At 43.8% G+C, this 17,832-nt stretch overlaps 1 protein-coding gene across 1 annotated transcript in view; it reads right to left on the bottom strand.

Moving 5' to 3' along the window:
* LOC120998721 (sulfotransferase 6B1-like) overlaps nucleotides 1-17,832 on the bottom strand; it is a 240,696-nt gene that overhangs the window by 203,476 nt on the left and 19,388 nt on the right. The window contains exons 2-3 of the mRNA XM_040429509.1: nucleotides 6,706-6,815; nucleotides 827-916 (exon numbers count right to left, since the gene is read on the bottom strand). Of these exons, the coding sequence (XP_040285443.1) occupies nucleotides 827-916; nucleotides 6,706-6,815 (200 nt within the window). The remainder of the gene's footprint in view (nucleotides 1-826; nucleotides 917-6,705; nucleotides 6,816-17,832) is intronic.

The following is a 17,832-nucleotide window of genomic DNA, read 5'->3' as shown; positions in this document are numbered from 1 at the left end:
CCATTTTTTTTTTCCAGCTTCCCACTACATGGGATGCAACCATACATGGTGCCTTTAGAAAGTACAACTCGTCCCGCAAAAAATAAGCCCTCATAAGGATATGTGAACGGAAAAATAAAGTTATGACTATGGGAAGGCGGGTAGTGAAAAACGAAACCGTAAAAATGTACGGCAGAGGTCTTTAAGGGGTTAAAATGAAGCAGTATATTTAATAGTATTTGTTTGGTATAGCATTTACTATAGGAACCTTGATTTCAAGATCTCTGCTTGCTGTCATATAATAGGAACTTTTATTGTTTACTTTCAATTGACAAAAACCTGCCCTAGCCGTGTGACAAACACAGGTGCACAGTTTATTGCAATCACAATGCAGAAATCTAGAAGTGGAGGAACTGATACCAAATGGAAATTAGAAAATTGTATAACTTTTTATTATCTAAGGAATAACTATTATTTGCTAACACTATTAGGCTACATTTACACAAATGTATTTTGTTTCTGTGTCTGTTCCGTTTTTTTTGTGGATTGGATGAGAACTCATTCATTTCAATGGGTCCGCAAAAAATGCGGACAGCACACCTTATGCTATCCACATCCGTATGTCCGTTCCATAGCCCCGGAAAAAAATAAAAATATATAGAACATGTCCTATTCTATTCCTTTTTGCAGATAAGGATAGGCATTGTTACAATGGATCCCCCAAAAAAAACGGATGCCATACGGACGTCATGCAAAATGCATACGATCATGTGAATGTAGCCTTATCAACAGATTCTGAACTGAAGAAGAACTGGGTGGCTCTCCAGGAGTTACTCTCCGCACCTACCTTAACTTTCTTTTCAAAAATAGACTTTGGAATATTTTTGAAGTTTAAATGTGTTGACAGGATTCTTGGTGAAGGGCGGTCTTTAAATCTCTAAACAAAAAAATTAAACAAAATTAAAGAAATGCTGGTAAATATTTACTATGCAAAATGTGTCCAAATTCTTTTGAAGATTGCAGGAAATTTTTTTATGGAGTTCCTTATGTGTGCCATATTTATGTGCTCTTGACAATTTTTACACTTACAATACCTTGACTATTTTCAAAAGTGTCTAGAAATAGAGGCTGTCATTAAGATTCCTAAAAGGGAATACAACAGTATCAACAGTATATATATTTCAAAATTAAATACAAAATCTTGTCCTTGTGTAGCAGTCAGCATGGAGAGATAAAACTCCTTTATAGATAAGGCTACTTTCACACTAGCGTTCGGGGTTCCGCTTGTGAGTTCCGTTTGAAGGCTCTCACAAGCAGCCCCGAACGGATCCGTCCAGCCCCAATGCATTCTGAGTGGATGCGGATCCGCTCAGAATGCATCAGTCTGGCTCAGTTTCGCCTCCGTTCCGCTCAGCAGGCGGACACCCGAACGCTGCTTGCAGCGTTTTCGTGTCCGCCTGGCCGTGCGGAGCCAAACGGATCCGTCCAGACTTACAATGTAAGTCAATGGGGACGGATCCGTTTGACGTTGACACAACATGGTGCAATTTCAAACGGATCCGTCCAGACTTACAATGTAAGTCAATAGGGACGGATCCGTTTGACGTTGACACAATATGGTGCAATTTCAAACGGATCCGTCCCCCATTGACTTTCAATGCAAAGTCAGGACGGATCCGTCTGACTAACAATTAGACTTAGATTTTTTTCTGAAATATAATGCAGATGGATCCGTTCTGAACGGATACCATCGTTTGCATTATAGGAGCGGATCTGTCTGTGCAGAGACCAGACGGATCCGCTCCGAACGCAAGTGTGAAAGTAGCCTTAAGGGACCCTTTGTCAGTTCACAGATGCTGTGAGAGGAAGATGATATCTGATACTTAATTAGTAGAATTGAGATAACATTAACCCTTTCACCCACGGAGGTTTTTTTTTTGCGTTTTTGTTTTGCGCTCCCTGCTTTCCCAGAGTCATAACTTTTTTATTTGTCTGTTCACATAGCCATATAAGGGCTTAATTTCTGCGGAACCAGTTGTAATTTCCAACACCACCATTTAATATTGCATATGATGTAGTGGGAAGCGGGGAAAAAATTCCAAATGGGGTGAAATTGCGAAAAAAAAAGCAATTCCACCACAGTTTTACAGGTTTTTTATTTACAATATTTGATGTACGATAAAACTGACCAGTTACTTTTATTCTAAAGGTCAGTACGAATCCGATGATACCTTATATGTTTAGTTTTTCTTGCATTTTGATAGTGGGAAAAAATCTGTTTTATTTTTTGTCGCCATATTTTGACCCCTATAACGCTTATGTAATTATGTGTATGGGGGCTCATTTTTTGCAGGGTGATCTGAACTTTTCATTGATACCATTCTGGGATGTGTATGAATTTTTGATCACTTTTTATTACATTTTTGCAGAAAATGAAGCGACCAAACATGGCGAATCAGCCATTTGGACGTTTTTTCCGTTTTGCTGTTTGCCGTATGGGGAATATTTTTACACTATGGGCGTTTTCGCACATCGCGACACCCAAGATGTGTATTTTTATTTTTATTTTTTCATTTTTTAGTTCTTTTATTTTTATTTTGGGAGTAAGGGCTCAATAGGAAATACTATGCAGCAGCCTCCTGTCATTTATAAAGACATGGGTTGCTGCACACAAGCTCCGGCTCCTCTGATCGCCGAACGGGGGAGCCAGAGCATTACCGGAAGGCCACGCTTTCGGTTTTCAGCGCGCTCAGATGCAGTAGTCAGGATTGACCAGGGCATCTGAGGGGTTAAATGTCTGTGATCGGCATTACTCCCGGTTGCGGACATGAGCCACAGGTGTCTGCTATAAGAAGCAGCCGGCCAACTGCGGCTATTGCGCCTGCAACGCTCAGGAGCGGGTGCCATCTTTAAAGATCCGGCCAGCGGCGTACTATTACGGCGCTGGTCTGGAAGGGGTTAAGACAACTCTATATTCATAGGCCAAGATAAAGAAGAGTGTTTTGCAATTATCAGTGTATTGTGTGACGCTTTCATTGAGTCATTTATTAATTCCTTCTAGTTGGAGTAAATGATCTGACTGATGATGATGATTAGAGATGAGCGAATCGAATCCCACGAAGTGGAATTTAATCCGAATTTCAGGATAAATTCGATTCGCCTAGAAGCCAAATTTCCTCGTGCTTTGTGTCAGCGAATTGATTTAAACTGAAATAGTATAAAAAAAAAAAAAAAATTCTAACTTACCGCCTCCATTTGCTCGCGATGGGCCGCCTGCCTCCATCTTGCATGAAGATCTCCGCCGAAATCCCGTGCGGAGCGAGATTAAATCATCACGCTGGCCGGCATGATGACGTCATACGTCACCACGCCAGCCAGCGTGATGACGTAATCTCGCTCTGCACAGGATTTCGGCTGAGATCTTCAAGCAAGATGGCGGCGGCCAGCCCATCACAAGCAAATGGAGGCGGTAAGTTTGATAAAAAAAAATTTTATTGTTAATTTTACACTCAAATGCCGCGATCATGTATGTACCCGGCATCTGAGGGGTACGATGATGGGAGCAGCTCTATCGCAGCTGCCTGTCATTGCACCTGCTATCTACAAAAAAAATGCGCTTCGTGACTAAGTAATTCGTTACGAAGCAAATTTTGGGGTGAAATTTGAAAAATCTAACTTTTAAGAAATTCACTCTCTCTGATGGTCTGGTTAATGGTAGTCCCCTTAAATGAGCCAAATTTATCAAAGATATGCCCTTTTTTGCACAGATTATTGATATGCAAACATGCCAGCTATATCTTGGCATAAGATGGATCCAAATTACCTGAGTTACCTATATACTGTATTTGCCTGGTGATTTCAGCTTGGCAGTATATGTAAGTGGTCCTTTGAGATTACATTGCAACAGATGTCACCATAAGGCCTCATGCACACAAACGTTTTTTTTTTAAGGTCCGCAAAAACGGGGTCCGTAGGTCCGTGATACGTGACCGTTTTTTCGTCCGTGGGTCTTCATTGATTTTTGGAGGATCCACGGACATGAAAAAAAAGTAGTTTTGGTGTCCGCCTGGCCGTGCTGAGCCAAACGGATCCGTCCTGAATTACAATGCAAGTCAATGGGGACGGATCCGTTTGACGTTGACACAATATGGTGCAATTGCAAACGGATCCGTCCCCCATTGACTTTCAATGTAAAGTCAGGAGTCCCTATTATACCATCGGATCTGAGTTTTCTCCAATCCGATGGTATATTTTAACTTGAAGCGTCCCCATCACCATGGGAATGCCTCTATGTTAGAATATACTATCGGATTTGAGTTAGATCGTGAAAACTCATATCCGACAGTATATTCTAACACAGAGGCGTTCCCATAGTGATAGGGATGCTTCAAGTTAGAATATACTTTGAACTGTGTACATGACTGCCCCCTGCTGCCTGGCAGCACCCGATCTCTTACAGGGGCTATGATACGCACAATTAACCCCTCAGGTCCTGAGGGGTTAATTGTGCGTCTCATAGCCCCCCGTAAGAGATCATGTGCTGCCAGGCAGGAGGGGGCAGACCCCCCTCCCTCCCCAGTTTTAAATTCATTGGTGGCCAGTGCTGCCCCCCCTCCCTCCCCTGTGGTACTGTAGATTCATTGGTGGCCAGTGTGGCCCCCCTCCCTCCCCTGTAGTACTGTAGATTCATTGGTGGCCAGTGGGCCCCCCCTCCCCTGTAGTACTGTAGATTCATTTGTGGCCAGTGGGCCCCCCCTCCCTCCCCTGTAGTACTGTAGATTCATTGGTGGCCAGTGGTCCCCCCCTCCCTCCCCCTCCTAATTAAAATCTCCCCCCTATCATTGGTGGCAGCGGAGAGTACCGATCGGAGTCCCAGTTTAATCGCTGGGGCTCCGATCGGTAACCATGGCAACCAGGACGCTACTGCAGTCCTGGTTGCCATGGTTACTTAGCAATTTTTAGAAGCATTAAACTTACCTGCGAGCTGCGATGTCTGTGACCGGCCGGGCGCTCCTCCTACTGGTAAGTGAAAGGTCTGTGCGGCGCATTGCTTATAGCACAGACCTGTCACTTACCAGTAGGAGGAGCGCCCGGCCAGACACAGACATCGCAGCCTCGCAGGTAAGTATAATGCTTCTAAAAATTGCTAAGTAACCATGGCAACCAGGACTGCAGTAGCATCCTGGTTGCCATTGTTACTGATCGGAGCCCCAGCGATTAAACTGGGACTCCGATCTGAACTCTCCGCTGCCACCAATGATAGGGGGGGAGATTTTAATTAGGAGGGGGAGGGAGGGGTCCCACTGGCCACCAATGAATCTACAGTACTACAGGGGAGGGAGGGGGGGCCCACTGGCCACCAATGAATCTACAGTACTACAGGGGAGGGAGGGGGGGCTGCACTGGCCACCAATGAATCTACAGTACCACAGGGGAGGGAGGGGGGGCAGCACTGGCCACCAATTAATTTAAAACTGGGGAGGGGGGGTGCCCCCTCCTGCCTGGAAGCACATGATCTCTTACAGGGAGCTATGATACGCACAATTAACCCCTCAAGTGCAGCACCTGAGGGGTTAATTGTGCGGATCACAGCCCCCTGTAAGAGATCGGGTGCTGCCAGGCAGCAGGGGGCAGTCATGTACACAGTTCAAAGTATATTCTAACTAGAAGCGTCCCCATCACTATGGGAATGCCTCTGTGTTAGAATATACTGTCGGATCTGAGTTTTCACGAAGTGAAAACTCAGCTCTGAAAAAGCTTTTATGCAGACGGATCTGCGGATCCGTCTGTGTGAAAGTAGCCTACGGCCACAGACCACGGACGCGGATGCCAATCTTGTGTGCATCCGTGTTTTTTCACGGACCCATTGACTTGAATGGGTCCGTGAACTGTTGTCCGTCAAAAAAATAGGACAGGTCCTATTTTTTTGACGGACAGGAAACACGGATCACGGATGCGGCTGCAAAACGGTGCATTTTCAGATTTTTCCACGGACCCATTGAAAGTCAATGGGTCCGCGAAAAAAAAACGGAAAATGGAACAACGGCCGCGGATGCACACAACGGTAGTGTGCATGAGGCCTAATGCAAAGAAAGGCCTATTTCACACGAACATTGTGCATCTGTTCCGTGCATTGGGGACCGCAATTTGCGGTCCCCAATGCACGGGCAACGTCCGTGCAGCGGCCGGGACAGATAAAAGGCCATTAAACTTGAATGGGTCCGTGATCCGTCCGCACCGCAAAAAAATAGAACAAGTTCTATTTTTTTTGCGGTGCAGAGGCACGGACAGAAACACCACGAAAGCACTCCGTAGTGCTACCGCGGGGTTCCGATCCATGCTTCCGTTCCGCATCTTCGTGATTGCAGACCCATTCAAGTGAATGGGTCTGCATCCCTGATGCGGAGTACACACGTATGCGGGCCGCAATACGGCTACGGGCACACAACTTTCATGTGCAAGAGGCCAAAAGATGTGATCGCTACTGGTTGCAGCTTGCTACACCTATGATCAATGTTTGGCATTTTCAGTTATAAAATTCCATTATTTCCAGTATGGGGAGATTGTAACATCACAGCTATTTTCTATCTTTGCTCATCTGGTGAATCTTGTGGTGATTCATTGCCATTACATTATATAATAATCTTTCTGTGCTGACATTATATCAAACTAATTTCGGTATTAAAAAAGCCTAGCATCAACATGACTGACTGATGTTTCACTCACCGCAAGCATTTCTGGATTTCCAAATTCAATCCATGCAGTATCTAGCAATGATTCTCTATTGTGAACTATGGACACCATTTCATGCAGTATCTGGATCATCCAATTTGTTCCTGAAACAAATAACATTAAATGTAGCAATATATTTTATAGATTTCGTCCTTCAAGTCATTTTATATAGAACTGATACAGATACAGTGGGGGAAATAATTATTTGACCCCTCACTGATTTTGTAAGTTTGTCCAATGACAAAGAAATGAAAAGTCTCAGAACAGTATCATTTCAATGGTAGGTTTATTGTAACAGTGACAGATAGCACATCAAAAGGAAAATCGAAAAAATAACTTTAAATAAAAGATAGCAACTGATTTGCATTTCATTGAGTGAAATAAGTATTTGAACCCTCTAACAAAAAAAGACTTAATACTTGGTGGAAAAACCCTTGTTTGCAAGCACAGAGGTCAAACGTTTCTTGTAATTGATGACCAAGTTTGCGCACATTTTAGGAGGAATGTTGGTCCACTCCTCTTTGCAGATCATCTCTAAATCCCTAAGGTTTCGAAGCTGTCTCTGTGCAACTCTGAGCTTGAGCTCCCTCCATAGGTTTTCGATTGGATTAAGGTCCGGAGACTGACTAGGCCACTCCATGACCTTAATGTGCTTCTTCTTGAGCCACTCCTTTGTTGCCTTTGCTGTATGTTTTGGGTCATTGTCGTGCTGGAACACCCATCCACGACCCATTTTCAGTTTCCTGGCAGAGGGAAGGAGGTTGTCGCTCAGGATTTCACGATACATGGCTCCGTCCATTTTCCCGTTTATGCGAATAAGTTGTCCTGTGCCCTTAGCAGAAAAACACCCCCAAAGCAAAATGTTTCCACCCCCATGCTTGACGGTGGGGACGGTGTTTTGGGGGTCATAGGCAGCATTTTTCTTCCTCCAAACACAGCGAGTTGAGTTAATGCCAAAGAGCTCTATTTTGGTCTCATCAGACCACAGCACCTTCTCCCAGTCACTCTCTGAATCATTCAGGTGTTCATTGGCAAACTTCAGACGGGCCTGTACATGTGCCTTCCTGAGCAGGGGGACCTTGCGAGCCCTGCAGGATTTTAATCTATTGCGGTGTAATGTGTTTCCAATGGTTTTCTTGGTGACTGTGGTCCCTGCTAATTTGAGGTCATTAACTAACTCCTCCCGTGTAGTTCTAGGATGCTTTTTCACCTTTCTCAGAACCATTGACACCCCACGAGGTGAGATCTTGCGTGGAGCCCCAGAGCGAGGTCGATTGATGGTCATTTTGTGCTCCTTCCATTTTCGAACAATCGCACCAACAGTTGTCACCTTCTCTCCCAGCTTCTTGCTAATGGTTTTGTAGCCCATTCCAGCCTTGTGCAGGTCTACAATTTTGTCTCTGACATCCTTGGACAGCTCTTTGGTCTTTCCCATGTTGGAGAGTTTGGAGTCTGCTTGATTGATTGATTCTGTGGACAGGTGTCTTTTATACAGGTGACTAGTTAAGACAGGTGTCCTTAATGAGGGTGACTAATTGAGTAGAAGTGTCTAACCACTCTGTGGGAGCCAGAACTCTTAATGGTTGGTAGGGGTTCAAATACTTATTTCACTCAATGAAATGCAAATCAGTTGCTATCTTTTATTTAAAGTTATTTTTTCGATTTTCCTTTTGATGTGCTATCTGCCACTGTTACAATAAACCTACCATTGAAATGATACTGTTCTGAGACTTTTCATTTCTTTGTCATTGGACAAACTTACAAAATCAGTGAGGGGTCAAATAATTATTTCCCCCACTGTATATCATACAGTATATATTGCTGTTTACCCAAGGGCTGTGGATGCAGCAATTTGGTGCCTCTAGACCAAGAAGGACAAGAGAAATAATAATTTTTATCCAGTGCACTATTCACATCTACGGTGCTCTTTACATCTCATTGCAGTTTCCATGAAGCAGGAACCATTGTACAATGTGTACCAACAGAGCTTGATGGAACCGGTTGACTTACAGTGAGGTCCGTCTGTCACGGTTTCTTTCATTTGATATGGTGTGCTTTCTATCAAATCTAATGGGATTGCCAATGAAGTCTCTGATGCAAATGTGGTAAGAACCTAATACATTCTCTGTTTTAACCCGGGCACATTTTTTGTTTCATTTTTTCTTCCCATGTTCCAATACGCAAATATTTTGTAAATTTTCTGCCATATGAGGGCTTATCTTTTTGTGGGATAAGTTGCATTTTTTAATGGGACCATTTCATTTACCATGCCTGTTATTGGAAAACATTAAAAAAAAAATATTTGTGGGGTTAAATGGGAAAAAAAAAACACAATTGCGCCAAGGTTTTTTGGGTTTTGACATCATGGTGTTCATTGTGCGCTAAAAATGACATGACATCCATATTCTGCTGCTCAATATGAATACAGTAATACCAAACTTGTATACATGGTTTTTTTTTGTTTTACTATTTTTTAAAAATAGAAACCTTTTTAAAAAAATTCAATTTTTTTTTAACCACGCAACTTTTTTATATTTTGGTCTAGAGAGCTGTATAAGGGCTTGCTTTTTGCAAAGTTAACTATAGTTTTTATTGGTACCATTTTTGTGGTATATACGACTTTTTGATCAATGTAGTTTGTGTGGCTTTCATTTTATTTTTATTACGGCATATATTAATAGTTCAGACATTTTTGGATATACCGATACCTGATATGTTTATTTTTTTATTGTTATTTTATTTTTATATGTAAAACTGGGAATTAAAACTTTTAATAGTTTAATGTTTTTTTACTTTTTTACCTTTTTTTTTAACTTTTACAGTACAGTAATAACTTTTAACCCCCTTAGGGGGCTAGAACCTGGGAAATTGAATTCATTTAATATACAGTGGTCCCTCAAGATACAATATTAATTGGTTCCAGGAGGACCATTGTATGTTGAAACCATTGTAAGTTGAGTAATCGGTTCCAAAGCCCCAAAATGTCGTCCAAGATAAGAGAAAATGAAGATTCAAGAAAAATTAGCAGATAACTAAGACAGATAGAACGAGTCCTTACATATAACAGTCAGGAACAGCTGCTAACTAGAAACTAATACAGCTATTTCACCAGAGAAGTGGCCTTGATTGGCTGGATCTGAGTCTGAAGCATTGTATATTGAGTCTGGTTTCAACTTACGGTGGGTCAGAAAAGACCATTGTATGTTGAAAATATTGTATCCTAAAGCCATTGTATCTTGAGGGATCACTGTAATCAGAAATCTTATAATTACTGAGAAACTTGGCTGAGTGCTATCACTCAAGTTTGGATTCAGATTACCATCCATATCAATATTCCGACTGTGAAGGAAATCATATACACCTTATCTTGTCTCCTTATTCTCCCAGAAGGCTCTTACCCTCCCTTATTCCACTGTGCCTTTATTCTCATGCTGATGCTTGCATTTTTGCATAATCTCTAGAAAAGGTTTACTAACTTAAGACCAAATGTTTTGTCTTCACTTCTGTGAGAGTTTTACAGCTTTTTTGGTCTAGAGCCATTATATGTTTTCTGTACATATATACACACTTGCTGAAATAAAGTTTAAGTCATTTATGTAGAATGCACCTCCTGTTTCTCTGTGAGATGGTCTTCCCAAGCTGCTCGATTTAGGCTTCTTTCACACTTTCATTTTGCCTGATCTGGCAGGGATCAGCAAAAAGCTTCAGTTTCTGATAATACAACCGTCTGCATCCGTTATGAACGTATCTGGTTGTATTATCTTTAAAATAGCAATGACGGATCAGACATGAACACCATTGAAAGTCAATGGGGGGGGGGCGGATCTGTTTTCTATTGTGTTTTCTATTATGTCCGAGAAAACGGATCTTTTACCAGTGCTGCGGTTTTCTTTCTAGTATGGGAATACAACCAAACGGAACAGAATGTATTTTGGATCATTCCGTTCTGTTCAATTCAGTTTTGTCCCCATTGACAATGAATGGGGAAAAAACTGAAGTGTTTCTCTCCGGTGTTGAGATCCTCTGCTGGATTACAGCCAGCTAAGACCTGTCATAGGTTGCTAATATAGCTTATATGTTTATACAGCTAGACCTGCCAATAACCTTAATATAGTTCCTATGTTTGTGTGTTAAAGACAAAAGCAGAGTAATTTACAGTGACTTCATGTTTGGATGTCATATAACTGTTAAATATTGTGTTCACAGAAGCAGAAAAGATAGTATGCCTTTAAGATTCATTATATAATGTAAGGTAAGCTCAATGACACAGCAGAAACAACAGAAAGCATAGAGTTAAACTGTTGTTGCTGGGCAGGAGTCTTCACCAATCACAGCCAGCCTCACACACAGCAAGAGTTTTGACCAATTACAGCAAGCCTCACACACAGCCTGTGTGGGAAATTCCCCTAGCAAGAGATGCTAGAATCATTACACCAGAGGAGAGAAGCTGAACAGACATTTACTCCACTAAGAGCTGTGTTTTAAGGAAGCAGAGGTCAAAATAGGTATTTAAAACAGTTAGGCTCCATTTACACGTCCGTAGTGTGTTTTGCAGATCCACGGATCCGCAAAACACGGACATCGGTAATGTGCGTTCCGCATTTTGTGGACCGCACATCGCTGGCACTAATAGAATATGCTTATTCTTGTCCGCAATTGCAGACAAGAATAGGACATGTTCTATTTTTTTCGGGAACGGAAATGCGGACCCGGAAGTGTGGGTCTCCATTTCGAAAGCCGGGCCGCACATCGTGCGGCCCCATAGAAATGAATGGGTCCGCAATTCCCTTCCGCAAAATGCGGAACAAAATTGCGGATGTGTGAAGGGAGTCTTATATAATGTTCCTACTGTTAATATAGTGATTAGAACTGTATACTGAACCAGTTGTATGTGTGTTTACTTACAGTTCCACCAATTGCAAACTACAAAGTTCACAATCCAAATTCAAATTCCATATTGCAATCCAAATTGCATACAACCATACCAGATCATACTCAACCAATCTGCAAATAGTTACTGCTAGCTGTCTACTGCAAATTGCGATCAAATTCAGCAAGTAGAACTATTAGTTAGATCTCAGATATACCTCTCAGACAGTTTATAAAGTGCTTAAATAACTTAAAGTCAGAGTACAGATAATGAAGAGAGAAATATATCCACCATTTTATGTTGAATGTCAGGATTGAACAGTTGAACCACCATCTTATGCATACCGCCATTTTATGATACTTTATTCAACACGTGTTTTGTACATGGACTATCTGCTTCGGAGGCGGCAGTGTTATATATAAAGAAAAGTTGAAGTTAATAAAGAAGTTATTTCAAGCATTTGGTGTGCTCTTTAAATCTACTGCTTCCATAGAACGGCGCTAGAAGAATCACAGAGTAATAGACAGTCTGGTTAGACAGAGGAAGGGGGCTCCCTCTGTTCTCCGATCAGAACCCTTGTGGCAAAAATGATCGATTGCCATGACAGTCTGCTGGCCTCTGAATGTTCACAGGCTTGTTATAGCAAACTGCCTGCAAAGCTGTGTCTAAGCCATGGCATCACAGCCTGTCAGAATCCACGCCAAGTAGGGAACAGTGGCCCCTAAGTTCCACCCACACTACTGTCTCTACCTAACTTGGAAGATCTGCCTCTTTCTACCTGTTTAAATCCTCCACTGTAGAAATGGGATGCCGGCACGGAGCCCAATTGGTCCAGCATCCCTACATTCAGATAAGACAAGCAACTCTAAAGGAATTCATGGTGCCCCATTAAAAATACTACTTGTCCCGCAAAAAATAAACCCTCATATGTGGACAGATAATTTAAGTTATGGCTCTTGGAAGCTAGGGAGTAAGGCCGAATCGGCAATGCCACCTAGTGACAAGGGGAACTTCCACCTCTAAATAAAGGCATGTGTGCAGGCTGTTTCTGCCTATTAGGAGAGGATGCAGATAGGACAGGGTGTTCTGTTATACATAGACTTACTGTGTATCAGACTCATTGTCAAAAGGCGGTCTAATATATGGGCGTGTTTAACTATTTTATCTGCTGGTCCATTAATAATTAATCTGTTCTGTTATACATAGACTTACTATGCATCAGACTCATTGTCAACAGACGGTCTAATATAGAGGCGCATTTATCTAGTTCATTTACTGCACCATTTATATTTAATCTGTTCTGTTATAAATAGATTTGCTGTGCTTCAGACTCATTGTCAACAGGCAGTCTAATGGCTCGTTTACCTAGATCATCTGCTGTGCAGTTTCTACTTATTCTGTTCTGTTATACATAAATTAATGTGCATCACACTCATTGTCATCGGGCGGTCTAATATATAGGCGATTTTACTTATTTCATCTGCTGAGCCATTAATAATTAATCTGTTCAGATATACATACATACAGTGCATCAGACTCTGTCAACAGGAGGTCTAATATATTGGCATGTTTACCTAGTTCATCTGCTGTACCAATTCTACTTAACCTGTTCTGTTATACATAGACTTACTGTGTATCAGACTCAGCATCAACAGGCGGTCTAATATATAGTCATATTTACCTAGTTGATCTGCTTAGCCATTCACACTTAATCTGTTACATTACCAATTCAGTTACTGCACTCTATGGCCAACAGACAGTTGCCTGGACCCTCAAAAGGAACATGCAGTGGGAAAAATGTTGCTCTAGTCAGCACAAGTAGCAGCAGAAGGGGTGTTGGTAGCAGTAGCAGCAGAAGAAGGGGTGGTGGTAGCAGCAGCCGCAGCAACATGCGAGTGCTGCCACTGTCATCCAGCGGCCATGTTTTGACCAACAGTCCATCTGTATTGGAATGGTTGACTCCGCTCTTCAACGTCATCTCAGGTGACAACAGATACACACAGGCAGAAATTGGTGGGTTCCTCTGACACCACACTTAGTTGGCAGGCCCAAGAACAACTTCTGTGTTCTCACCAGTCCTGCAATTGCCTCTTTCTTTTGCTGCTCCTTCTGCTCGGAGAGTAATGCATGCTGCTGGCTCTTCTCCACTTTTCAGTGAGGACGAGCTTAGTGAGGATGTCAGCAGCTACCGGCCAGCACAAACTTGGAGGAGAGATCCGCTGCGTCTTCCCTTAGGTGTACCACTAGCGATGATGACAGTCGGGTCGGATCATATGTTGCGGGCAGTCAGGGATGTGGCCATTAGACTGGTGAGAGTGACATTAGTGACGACCAGACAGTAGTGGATGATGATGTAGCAGATCGCACGTGGGAAGCAGGTGAAGAGGGGGCATCATCATCATCAAAGGTTGAGGGTGGCAGCAGGTCCGTTAGACAGCAGCAGGGTAGCAGCGTGCCAATGAGCCAGCAGAGTGGAGACCTGGAGCCAAATGCCCCGTCTGCTACTCAGGAGCCTATCTTTCAGGAAATAAGTAGTGGTGCACAGGTTCATAAAGGCAGCAGCAGGCACTCAACACATAGTGTTGGGGGTAAAATGCCTTACTCAGCAATGTGGGAATTTTTTATCAAGTCGCTGTAGAAAGTTAGCGTGGCGGTATGCAGATATGTGGGCAGTAGATGAAGCACAGTCACAGTATATTTTACATTTAGCGACACCAAACGCTAGCTAATAGGGCCACAAAAGTCCTTTAAAGGACTGGTATAGGTGTGATATCGATAGGTGTGACATACTGAGGGGTCTAATATACTTAGAATATACTTTCTAACATAGAAAGTATATTAAAGTGCATTTGCATTGTGCAGCAGTTGTGTGCGTTTCTGCTGTGATACTGCAGCTATACAGAAGGACAAACGCTATTGGAACAACTAATTGCAACTGGTGTGATATACCAGTTGCTCCCAAAAAAATCTGATTGAGGCAGGGTTGTGATATACCTAGAATATAATTTCTATATAGTGCATTTGTATAGGGCAGCATTTGCGTGCAGTTCTGCTTAGATACCGTAGCTATACAGAGGGACAAACGCCATTGGAACAACTAAATTGCAACTGGTGTGATATACCAGTTGCCCCCCAAAAAATCTGATTGAGGCAGGGGTGCGATATATCTATAATATAATTTCTATATAGTGCATTTGTATTCTGCAGCATTTGTATGCGGTTCTGCTGAGATACCGCAGCTATACAGAGGGACAAACGTAATTTGAACAACTAATTGCGACTGGTGTGATATACATGTTGCCCCCCAAAAAAACGGATTAAGGGGTTCTATAAACCTGCTTCCACAAATACTGAGGAGGCAGACCATTCCACAGGGGTTGGCATGGGTCGGGCAGGTGCACCAGGCCGGAGCCTAAGTGGGAAGTTGGAGAAGGTGTGTGCGATTACGTCAAAGGACGCACCAGAGTTGGTTGAGTGGCTCACTCAGCCTTCCAATTCTGCACCCTCCTCATCCTCTGTATCAGCACCCTCCTCACTCTGCTGTGTGCACCCGCAAAGACACCACCACCACCACTATAGCCCCTCCACTCAAGTCAGAGGAGTTATTTTCCCATCAATTTCCAGACCTTACCAATGCGCAGCCATTCTTGGCATCGGATGAGGAAAAGGAGGTAGCAAGGCCGCCACCCAGCAGTTTGAAGACAGTACCCAGATCAGTCCAAGGAGGGTGGTCCCTGATATTGCTGCCTACTCCGAGATCTCTAATGTCAGTGTTGGTGAAGGTGACGATGATGATGTGTCGATGGATGTCACCTGGGTGCCCACAAGAAAGGAAGAGAAGGAGAGTTCAGAGGAAAAAACGGAGCAGCAGATATGGAGGAGAAGGAGGAGAAGCAGGCAGAACTCACAGTGCACAGGAGGCAAAAAGTAGACTGCAAATGTATCTGGAGCGAGCCATCCACCTTGCACGGTCACATCTTGTGCTCCCAGGACGCCGGCACATGGCTCCGCAGTGTGGGCTTTTTTTAACATGTCAGCTGCTGATAATAGTGTTGCCATCTGTAGCCTGTGCTGTCAACGCATAAGTCGCGGTAAGCCCAACACTCACCTAGGGACGACCGCCTTAAGAAGGCACCTGGCCACCCATCACCGAGCCCAGTGGGTGCAGCGCGTCAGAACCCACAAAGCCACACTCCTGGTGCTCCATGTCCTGCATCTTTTCCTTCTCCTCTGTCCTCCCATTTGTCCTCCACTCCACCTTCCACCGTGCCGTCGTTGCGTTCATCTGGCACATGGCAGGCTTCCGTGGCCCAAATGTTCAAGCGTAAAAAAATGATCACGCCAGATAATTCTCTTGCCCAACAGCTGACCGCTGGCTTGTCGGAACTGCTAGCCCGCCAACTACTGCCATATAAATTGGTGGACTCAGAGGCCTTTAGAAAATTTGTGGCCATTAGCACACCGCAATGGAAGGTCCCCGGAAGGAAATATTTCTCCCAGAAGGGCATCTTTGAACTATATGGCCATGTTCAGCGGCAAGTTAAAATATCTCTGGCACACAGTGTTGGTGCCAAGATACATTTGACCACAGACATGTGGTTTAGCAAACACGGGCAGGGAAGGTACATAACTTTTTCTACCCACTGTGTGAACCTTCTGACAGACGTCAAGCATGTAACCTGTGGCACCCGTGTGGATTTGGTGTTACCGCCATGGATTGCATGCAGGCCTGCTTCTTCTTCTCGTCCTCCTCCTACTCCATCCTCCATCTCCTCCTCGGCTGACTCCTCCTTTTCCACTGCTACCGCCTCTTCCGCTGCACCCCCCAAATTGCCCAGAACTTATTCAACGTGCCAAGTGAGACGTTACCATGCTGTGCTGCGTCTGTTGTGCCTGGAAGCCAAGAGCCACACCGGTCCTGCACTCCTTTCAGCTCTGCGGTCACAGGCCGATCAGTGGCTAATTTGAAAGTTGGGCAAAATGACACACGTGCCATGCATGGCACACGTCCTGAACTTAGTCATGCAGTGATTAGTTGCCAAGTACCCCGGGGTCCAGGACATCTTGTGGCAGGCCATGAAAATCTCTGGCCATTTTAGAAGATCTTACACGGCCATGGCTCGCCTCTCTGACGTTCAGCAGCGACACCGCTTACCCTTCAGACGTCTGATTTGTGACTGCCCGACACGCTGGAACTCCACTTTGTATATGCTTGATAGACTTCTCCAGGAGAAACGTTCCGTTAGCGACTACCTGTACGAAGTCTGCGACAGGACAGGTTCTGGGGAGCTTGGTTTTTTTTCACCGCGCCAGTGGCTGCTCACGTGCGACGCATGCAAACTTCTGCGGCCATTTGATGAGGTCGTCAAACTGGTCAGTCGCAGCCAGGGCACCATCAGTGACATCATACCTTACGCCTTCTTTCTTGAGTGTGCATTGCGTCATGTGCTTGATCAAGCCGTTGAGGAGCAGGAAGATGAGGAAGTCGCAATCCTGAATGAATTCCCGGGGGGGAGTACTCCATCTGAGACAAGTCAGAAGGAGTTTTATGAGGAGTCAGAGGAGGATGTTGCCTGGGAGGAGGAGGAGGAGCAAGAAGAGCAGGCTTTAACATTTCTGGGATCCCTGGTGTTGTCCGTGAATGGGGGAGGAGACCGAGGATGACATTCTCCTTGGCGATGAGCAGAAATCAGGCCGCTCCACCGCTCCCAATTTAGTGCAAATGGTGGCCTTCATGCTCCAGTGTTTGAAGAGGGACCCCCATATAAAAAGCATAAAGGGCAAGGACCAGTACTGGGTGGCAACGTACTTAGACCCTCGGTAGAAACACAAAATGGCGGCCATGTTACCAGCATCACAGAGGGCTGTCAGAATGCAGCATTATGCTGTTGCAGGCGCTTACAGAGGAATTTCCACCCACAGAGAAACAGTTGCGAGTACCAATCCTACAGTGCCTTCAAGAAGAGGGCGGTTTGAAGATGTGTTGGTCACTTCGGATATGAGATCATTCTTGCAACCAACCCATCGACAGCCGCCCTTAGGATCCATTTTTTTTACTCGAAAAACCGGAAAGGTAATGATTGTGTATTATGCGAATTTTCGGAATTCGAATTTTTTGGATTCAAATTTTTTATTGCGAATTTTTCAATTTACAACTATTAGACAAAGATTATAGCACTATATTAGCTAAATTACTCTATTCGATTTTTTTCGAATATTCTCTATATTGCTATAACTTAGTTTTTTCGAAT

This window comes from Bufo bufo, chromosome 4 (genome assembly GCF_905171765.1).
Source record: "Bufo bufo chromosome 4, aBufBuf1.1, whole genome shotgun sequence".
NCBI classification, from domain to species: Eukaryota; Metazoa; Chordata; class Amphibia; order Anura; family Bufonidae; genus Bufo; species Bufo bufo.
The sequence above is the reverse complement of the archived record's forward strand: the minus strand, read 5'-3'. Positions and strand labels throughout refer to the sequence as shown.